General features: G+C 37.9%; 2 protein-coding genes across 2 annotated transcripts; one reads left to right on the forward strand and one right to left on the reverse strand.

Annotated features, from left to right (window-relative positions):
- Positions 1-729: 729 nt before the first annotated feature.
- On the reverse strand, positions 730-1,813 carry LOC125246582. Its single transcript, XM_048157554.1, has 2 exons — positions 1,517-1,813; positions 730-1,420 (listed from the first exon to the last, which is right to left on the reverse strand). The coding sequence occupies exons 1-2, from the start codon at positions 1,589-1,591 to the stop codon at positions 752-754; spliced, it is 744 nt and encodes a 247-aa protein (XP_048013511.1). The 5' UTR covers positions 1,592-1,813; the 3' UTR covers positions 730-751.
- Positions 1,814-1,821: 8 nt separating this feature from the next.
- LOC125246559 lies at positions 1,822-6,857 on the forward strand. Its single transcript, XM_048157510.1, has 5 exons — positions 1,822-2,889; positions 3,571-4,152; positions 4,316-4,459; positions 4,562-4,817; positions 6,059-6,857. Exons 1-5 carry the CDS (start codon positions 2,158-2,160, stop codon positions 6,718-6,720), a joined length of 2,376 nt encoding a protein of 791 aa, XP_048013467.1. The 5' UTR covers positions 1,822-2,157; the 3' UTR covers positions 6,721-6,857.
- Positions 6,858-9,328: the final 2,471 nt, after the last annotated feature.

Raw genomic sequence — 9,328 nt, forward strand, 5'->3', positions numbered from 1 at the left:
AACCGCAATCAAGGCATTTGTCGATGGGAAAGATGTGTTTGCCGTCCTTCCAACGGGATTCGGCAAAAGTTTAAGTACAAGTTCAACATACGTCACTTACTGCGTTGCTCTGATTGGTTGTAGGTCTATCCAATTGAGTGCAGAGTTTTTTTTTTTACTGGTTCGGTTAAGACACGCCCTATAATTCAAGTGCAATGGAGCAGTATCAGACTCACATTCTGCCTAGAATATGAGTATGACGAAGTCAGGCTAGGTTTTATCAAAAAACTTAACACAATTCACAAAACCACACACCCAAACTGCAAAATACCTCATATATCCTGCAAAATGAAGCACTGCAACCGAAACTACACATAGCATTATCAAAATCAAACTTTTGCATGAAATGGCACACACTTCATTCATATTACCAGATTTTTGCCTAACCACCTACACACTGTTGGGCATAATGAAAAGCACCCCCATCTTTAGTATGCTTTGCCATAATACCAAAATATGTATCAGATTGTTCACATGCACAGAAATATTTGCAGATACACACACATGCTGTTGCAACATTTTTATTTTTTTTCCCTTCACTACAGTAAACAAGTCAGTGCAACATATGCACAGCAGATATATTTACATGGGACTGAACAAAAATATTCTTACAAAAAACAGTAAACTGAAAAAAAAAATCTGAAAAAAAATATATTACAGTTTAAAAAAAAAAAAAAAAAAAAAAAAAAAAAAAAGGAGGCAAGAAAAATAATTAGGCAGCATCTTGCCGCACAGCCGGGTCTGGCCACAACGCCTCGTCAACATCACAGGCAATATCTTCCCTTGCCAGACATCGAGGGAAGAAGCGCCTTGAGTGCCTTATCCATCCCTGAATTGCACCCACATCAATCTCATCACATGCCTCTTCCATGGCCTGCACAAGAGGTATGCACACAAAGGGCTGCCGGTCGTATACCTTCCACCGCCATGCCGAAAATAATTCTTCTATGGGGTTCAGAAATGGGGAGTATGGTCGGAGATATTGCACGAGAAATGTTGGGTGTTCAGCAAACCAGTTTTGGACTGGGGCTGCACGATGAAAGCTCACGTTGTCCCATACTACAACGTACCGGTTTCTTTGATGGTCTGCATCATTCATACGCTCTGGTGGTATGAGAATGTTATGAAGTCTGTCCAGAAATGTGAGAATATGGGCTGTGTTGTATGGTCCAAGGTTGGCATGACGGTGGAGGACACCATGCATACTGGAGATGGCAGCGCACATTGTGATGTTCCCACCACGTTGGTCAGAAACGTCTATAATGGCTCTGTGGCCAATGAGGTTTCTCCCCCTTCTTCTGGTCTTTGCTAGGTTGAACCCAGCCTCATCTATAAAGATGAACTCATGTGGGATTGCATGAGCATCCATTTCCAGTACTCCCTGAAAACAAAGAACAAAAATCAGTCAATATGGTGTTATCCAGTACGCTGGGAAACAATGTTGCATGTAGTGTACTGCAGTCAATATAGTACTTACATCCACATATGCTCGTCTGAACTCTTTGTTTCTTTGAGAGTTTCTCTCAAACGGCACCTTATAAAGTTGTTTCATTCTGATTTGGTTTTGCTTGAGAATGCGAGCTAATGTGGACAGACTAACTCATTGAATGTTGTTGAATAAGGTGTTGTCTTGGATGATGTGGCTTTGAATTTCTCGTAATCTGATTTCATTATTTTCCAAAACCAAGTTTACAATGGCAGCTTCCTGTACCCCGGTGAACATTTGGCCCCTTCCTCCACCATGGTGTCGTCTCTCAGTCCTTTAGAAAAAATAAAATAACAGGGTATCCGCGGGGCATTGAAAAGCATTAAAAGTCATTAAATGGATTTTGTCAAAATTAAGGCCTTAAATGGCATTGAAAAGCATTAAATTTGATTCCTCCAGGCATTAAAATTTTTGATTGTTTCAAAGAAAATTTTATAGAAGCAATTTATTTTAAATACAGGCTTCATAATTAATAACTTTTATTTTATGTCGTAAAAACGCTTATGTACATTAGTGTGACGATCATGCGGAACCAATTTGGTAAGTGCTTCCGGCCGGTGCAAAATTGCCGTTGCGCGGGCTTTTTGGAGTGAACGAGACGACAGCGGAATGTGACGCAGTAAAAAAACAAAATGGGAAAGTGCAAATTTCAGGATAAATGGCTGGAAGAAGAGCAGTTTAAACCATGGTTACAGCCCGTTAAAAATAGCAATGATGAAGCTTTTTGCTGCCTGTGTAAAAAATCTATTAAATTGGCAACAATGGGCATCAACGCCCTGAAGTCCCATATGAAGTCGGACAGCCACAAATCGGCATTAAAAGGCCGTCAGCAATTGACAATGAGTAATTTTTTTGGCGTGACCGAAACTTCTACAACAACAACTGCTTCAAGTACCACAACAACTGCTGCTGTAGTCACCACCGTTTGTGGAGCGACTACCGGAAAATCGAGCGACATTCGATCAGCGTTCGGGTCGAATGAGACTTTGCGGGCGGAGGTGCTCTGGTGTCTGAACACTGCCGTTCATCATCACTCTTACTCGTCCAATGAAGGCATTTCTGAGTTGTTCCAGGCAATGTTTCCTGATTCTGAAATCGTCAAATCTTTCTCTTGTGGCAAGGACAAAACCAGCTACATTTTAAAATTTGGACTTGCCCCACACTTCAAAAATGAACTGGTTTCTGCAGTTAACAACGCAGGTCCATTTGTGTTGATGTTTGATGAGAGTTTCAATCAGTCAACGAAAAATAAGCAACTAGATGTCCATGTTCGATTTTGGGAGGCTGGTTGTGTCCAGTCACGTTATTTTGGATCACAGTTCATGGGACATTCAAAGACTGAGGATCTGCTGCACCATTTCAAAGTAAGTATAGTTGTACTTTTGTTAATGCATATAATTTTTCATTCTATCTTATAGAAACGGAAAATTAAAGATTAGGCTTAAAAGATTTCTTATCCTGTGTCTCCATCTAGTGGACAACCCTTGTATTACAGTCTTCATGTGTCAGTTGTCTGATAGTTAATTTGTTATTAGGCCCTGGAGCATCAGTTTCCTCAATGACTGTTCTCCATATGTAATAAATAAATAAATAAATAAATAAAAATTGAGGAGTTTGAACAATGCACAATGGATTTAAGTGTACCATAAGTGGTTACTGAATATATATATATATATATATATATATATATATATATATATATATATATATATATATATATATATATACAGAGATAGTATGTTAAAAGCAGTTTATTTCATGGTGTCTCAAAGTAGCACAGTTGAGTACTCTTATGTTCTTAAGAAGTACTAAAGCAGAATTTTGTGAAAATAGTACTTTAAATACATTATAGAAACTTTTTCACCTTGGTTGTGATCAATTGCAAACTTATTTTCTAGTGATTCTAATTTCTTTTTGATGGTGCTTTAAATTTTTTTTTTTTTTTTTTTTTTTTTTTTAATTAGAGCAAATTTGTAATAATCCACTATGTGTGTAACATATTTTCATTCCACATTTCAAGTCAAATAATTTATTTCTGTTCTCAGAAATGTGTGCACCTACTAGACCTGAAGCATCTCCTTTCCATTAGTATGGACGGCCCAAATGTGAACTTCAAGTTTCTCAATAATCTCCAGCAAGAACATGGTGAACTACATGGAGGTCGGCAGCTTATTTCTGTTGGGAGCTGTGGACTGCACACAGTACACAATTCATTCAAGACTGGCTTCTCCATATGGAATATTGAGAAAATTCTGAGAGCAATGCACTTTGTTTTTCACAATGTCCCTGCAAGAAGAGAAGATTATACAAAACTTACTGGCTCATCTCTTTTTCCACTCCCATTCTGTGGACACAGATGGGTAGAAAATCTGCCTGTTGCGGAGAGAGCCATTGAGGTATGGCCACAGCTTAAACAGTATGTGGAAGCAGTCAAAAGAAAAGAGCTACCAAACCCAGGAACCTCTTCTTTTGATACCATTGAAGCAGCAAATAAAGATCCCCTGATCTTAGCCAAACTTCAGTTTTTCATGGCAGTATCCAGAACGTTTTGTCCGTTCTTGAAGAAATACCAGACCGATGAGCCAGTCCTGCCATTTCTGTGCAAAGACTTGACAGAGTTGATGATGGTAATAATGTAATTTCTGCTTTGCTTAAATGGCTATTTTTGTTTATGATCTTTTGAAGTGGATATACCACATTGAATAACTGCATAATACCTGTGTAGGATTGAATAATAAAGCTGGTTAACAGGATGCTAAATAATTAGACAAATTTGTTTTCATTTTGTAGAGTCTGTTGAGACGTTTCATCAAAAGGGAGCTACTAGAAGACATCACTCCCTTTAAACTGACCAAACTTGACACTGATGACCAGAAGAACTGGGTCAGCGCAAGCCATGCTGACATTGGATTGGGTGCTGACTCTGTCCTTAAGGTAAATGCATTGTTACTGTTTTATATGTATACATGCGTTAAACTACGCTGTATTCATTCCTGATACATTACTAACATGATGTGTGCTATCCCTCCTTGATAGGCTCTTCAGAGCAAATCAAGCAACAGAGTAGGTGACCTCACTGCTCTTGAATTTAGAAGGGACTGCATAATGTGCCTCTCCAGAATCAATAAGAAATTGCAAGAAAAGAGCCCTTTGAAATACCCCACTGTCAGGCAGATAGCATGCTTAGACCCCTCCATCATGAGCAGAGACCCAGAATGGTGCAAGGGAAAGATGAAGTCTCTAGTTCAAAGGTTTCTGCAGGACAAGCAGTTGGCAGGAGGAGTTTCAGCTGGTAGGATTATTATAGGAAAATAAAGGTTGTATGCATAAACTGCGTTCTCTGTATATACTAGGGCTGGGCGATATATTGCATGCGATTGTCATGCGCATTTCGTCAGTAAAGCCGGTTCCCTGATTACCGCTAAATCGCCATCACCTGCTTTCAAATGGAGCGGCATTTAATAGACAGAGACAGTGATCTACGGCTCTGTCTATTAAATGCCGCTCCATTTGAAAGCAGGTGATGGCGATTTAGCGGTAATCAGGGAACCGGCTTTACTGATGAAATGCGTGTGACATTGCATGCGATATATCGCCCAGCCCTAGTATATACCAAGGGTTAGTTCACCCAAAAATGAAATTTCTGTCATTTACTCACCCTCAGGCCGTTCCACACCCGTAAGACCTTTGTTGATCTTCAGAACACAAATTAAGATATTTTAGATGAAATCTGATGGCTCCGTGAGGCCTTCATAGGGAGCAATGACATTTCTTCTCTCAAGATCCATAAAGGTACTGAAAACGTATTTAAATCAGTTCATGTGAGTACAGTGGTTCAATATTAATATTATAAAGCGACGAGAATATTTTTAGTGTGGCAAAAAAAACAAAATAATGACTTGTATAGTGATGGCCGATTTCAAAACACTGCTTCAGGAAGCTTCAGAGCATAAATGTTGATTCAGCGGTTCGGAGCGCCAGTCACCAGATTTCATGTGATCCGATTCATGATTCGACACACTGATTCATTTATGATCCGATGCTTCCTGAAGCAGTGTTTTGAAATCGGCCATCACTAAATAAGTCGTTATTTTGTTTTTTTGGCGCATTAAAAATATTCTCATCACTTTATAATATTAATATTGAACCACTGTACTCACATGAACTGATTTAGATGTGTTTTTAGTACCTTTATGGATCTTGACAGGAAATGTCATTGCTGGCTATGTAGGCCTCACTGAGCCATCGGATTTCATCAAAACTATCTTAATTTGTGGTCCGGAGATTAACGAAGGTCTTACAGGTGTGAAACGACGTGAGGGTGAGTAATAAATGACAGAATTTTCATTTTTGGGTGAACTAACCCTTTAAATAAAATAATTTGAAGATGTTTCATATTTTATATGCATTAGTCTTCATGTTCAAATTCTGATTATACAAAAATTTACATCAATATCCTGTATTAGATATAACTAAACCACCATCCTTTTTAAATTGATTTGATTTTAATTACTTTGTTTTTGTTCATTGAAGGTGATGCTGTTGTGCAGCAGTTTGACAACTTTCTCGCTCTGAATGGCAAAAGTGAAGAGTTCCTCTCTTTCAAACACATGGAGCAACGGCTTGATACTTTTCTTCATCAAAGTGTCAATGCATCTTATCCTGACCTTTGGCGTTTCTTTCAGCGCCTCCTGTTGTTATCTCACGGGCAAGCTACAGTAGAGAGAGGCTTCTCGGTAAACAGGGAAGTAGAGACTTGCAATATAAAAGAAGAAACTGTTGAGGCCCAGAGACTGGTCTGCGACCAAGTAAGCGCTTCTGGGGGGGTTCTCAAAGTGTCCCTCACAAAGGAACTACTGGTTTCTGTAGCCTCAGCTAGGACCAGATACAGGATCTACCTTGATGAAGAGAGGAGGAAGAGAGAGGGAGCTATGCGTGGATTAAAGAGAAAAGCATTGGAAGATGAGCTGGAAGAACTGAAAAAGAAAAGGGGGGTGTTGATGGAGGTGTGCGCCAGCCTTCAGAAGGATGCTGATCAACTCGCTGAGCAGGCCGAAAACAAATCAAACACACTCATGGCTCAAATGATCACAAAATCTAATACTCTACGGAGGAGATACAAGGAAAAATGCAATGAATTGAAAAATCTTGAGTCAGAGTTGGAACTAAAAACATCCGAATTAAGGCACCATTAATTCTCTTAAAGGGTTAGTTTACCCAAAAATGAAAATTCTGTCATTTATTACTCACCCTCATGTTGCTCCACACCCTTAAGACCTTTGTTAATCTTTGTAACACAAATTAAGATATTTTAGTTGAAATCCGATGGCTCTGTGAGGCCTTCATAGAGAGTTAATGACATTTCTTCTCTCAAGATTCCATAAAGGTACTAAAAACACATCTAAATCAGTTCATGTTAGTACAGTGGTTTAATATTAATATTATAAAGCGACGAGAATATTTTTGGAGCGCCAAAAAAACAAAATAACGACTTATTTAGTGATGACCGATTTCAAAACACTGCTTCAGGAAGCATTGGAGCATAATGAATCAGCGTATCGAATCATGATTCAGATCACGTGTCAAACCACCAGTGGCTGAAATCACGTGACTTTGGCGCTCCGAACAGCTGATTCAACACACTGATTCATTTATGATCCGAATCTTCCTGAAACAGTGTTTTGAAATCGGTCATCACTAAATAAGTCGTTTAGTTTTTTTGAAGCACCAAAAATATTCTCGTCACTTTATAATATTAATATTGAACCACTGTACTCACATGAACTGATTTAAATATGTTTTTAGTACATTAATGGATCTTGAGAGAGGAAATGTCATTGGTCCCTATGAAGGCCTCACGGAGCCATCGGATTTCAATTAAATATCCTTATTTGTGTTCCGAAGATTAATGAAGGTCTTACGGGTGTGAAACGACATGAGGGTGAGTAATAAATGACAGAAGTTTCATTTTGGGGTAAACTAACCCTTTAAACAGTTAAACTGCTATTTCTATAGCACTTGAATTTTAATTGAATGCTTTTAAAAAGTTTAGAGCGTATTGAAGAGCCGTCTTTCTGATGTTTAAAATTATTCTCTTCTTGAAGTCCAAGGTGGTAGTCAGCTTACATTTCGTTATAATTACACACTTACAATTACTCTGTTACAGTTACTGGTTTGTTGGTTTGCACACACTTTTACAAAAGAAAGCTTTTTTGAATAATTGTGGCTCTCAACTTAGTAGTAGAATTTCTGTTAAACAACATGACTCATTTTAAAGGTGGTGCATGTAACCCATTTAGAGTTTGCAAATGCACACTCTTAGGGATTGAATTGATCAAAAAACACCTGTATATGATTCAGTCTCCCTCATCAGCTTGAGATCTGCTGTTAAAGTTCACTTTGATTTTGTTTTTTGTGCAGATGATTTGTTGTCATGCAATGTTTTGTCACAAAACCCTGTCTCTTTTGACTGATTTAAGTGGTATAATTGTTGATTACTGTCTAAGTGGCTTGAAATGTATGGTAGTGATTTTTCAGGGGAAGAGGCCATTGATTAGACCATTTCTCACATGCCACTCTGACTTATTACTATTATTAATAGTTAAGGGGGAAAATGCTCTAGTTCTCTCTTACTCAAAGTCTATTAGAAATTGTACCGTTTTGATTTTAACTTTACATAGATTAAGTTTTAGCCTTTAAAAGTTCAGTTTGTGAGCTTTTTTTTTTCCTTCATTATCCAAGCTGATAGATTTAAATACATTGACAAATTAAGCTGTGTCCTGAGCCATTTCTAATTCAGTTCAGAGTGATATGCTGTACTTTCATCATTGCATTATAGTCAAACTGGTTGCAATTGAGTGCGTGTGTATATGTGTGTGTGTATATATATATATATATATATATATATATATATATATATATATATATATATATATATATATATATATATATATATATATATATATATATATATATATATATATATATATATATATATATAAAATGATTAGTCATGGGTCGTGTATGGCATTAAATACGGTAAAAATGGCATTAAAAAAGGCATTAAAAAGCATTAAATTAGATTTGAAGATTCCTGCAGAAACCCTGAATAAAAAAATATATATAGGGCTTGGACAATGCAGCCTAAATATTTTCCCCCACAGTAGAGTACATTGTACAGGAAACTTGTACAGTTCATGAATGGCTGATGTCATACACCAAGTAAACAGGCGTCACCCAACTGATACACTATGACATGGGGTATACTACATGTGTACTACATGAAATTTTGGTTACATACCTGTTCTCCAGTCTAAAGGTCCGGATGACAGAGGCGATAGTAAAACGGCTCAAGTTTGGCTGCACTCTCTGTCCAGCCTCACGCATTGTCAGCCCATGGGTGATGACATGATCTACTAAGGTTGCTCTGATTTCATTTGAAAGTGTTTGTCTTCTTTGGCCATGAACTCCTCTACCTGCTCTACCCCTACCTCTCACTCTTCCTCCCCCTCTTATTCTCAACCTCAACCTCCCTCTTCCTCTTCCTCTTCCTCTCTCTGCAATGTCTTCCATTGTTGTTGTAAAAAAAAAAAAAGGTTCTCACCTGTGGTCTTTTCATAGTGCTTACATCCTGATTGAAGCGTTAACAATTAACCATTGATGTGTTTGGCCAGGTGTCACATGTAATTGGCCAATTAGCTCATGTAGTGTCCTTTTGAATGGCAGTGTTTTGAAATGGCAAACATGTGACTTTATGTCAGATTGTTGTGTCTTATGCAGAAAACTGTGTTCAGTGCATTTAAA

The sequence above is a fragment of the Megalobrama amblycephala genome, linkage group LG15, assembly GCF_018812025.1.
Source record: "Megalobrama amblycephala isolate DHTTF-2021 linkage group LG15, ASM1881202v1, whole genome shotgun sequence".
Classification (NCBI taxonomy): domain Eukaryota; kingdom Metazoa; phylum Chordata; class Actinopteri; order Cypriniformes; family Xenocyprididae; genus Megalobrama; species Megalobrama amblycephala.

What these genes read in the sequence shown, in the direction of transcription:
- LOC125246582 (XM_048157554.1), bottom strand. Translation starts at nt 1,591, where the DNA reads ATGAAACAACTTTATAAGGTGCCGTTTGAGAGAAACTCTCAAAGAAAC. An exon ending in TCAGACGAGCATATGTGGAT is followed by an intron (nt 1,421 to 1,516) that starts GTAAGTACTATA and finishes CTTTGTTTTCAG; the next exon opens with GGAGTACTGGAAATGGATGC.
- LOC125246559 (XM_048157510.1), top strand. Translation starts at nt 2,158, where the DNA reads ATGGGAAAGTGCAAATTTCAGGATAAATGGCTGGAAGAAGAGCAGTTT. An exon ending in ATCTGCTGCACCATTTCAAA is followed by an intron (nt 2,890 to 3,570) that starts GTAAGTATAGTT and finishes TTCTGTTCTCAG; the next exon opens with AAATGTGTGCACCTACTAGA. An exon ending in ACTTGACAGAGTTGATGATG is followed by an intron (nt 4,153 to 4,315) that starts GTAATAATGTAA and finishes TTCATTTTGTAG; the next exon opens with AGTCTGTTGAGACGTTTCAT.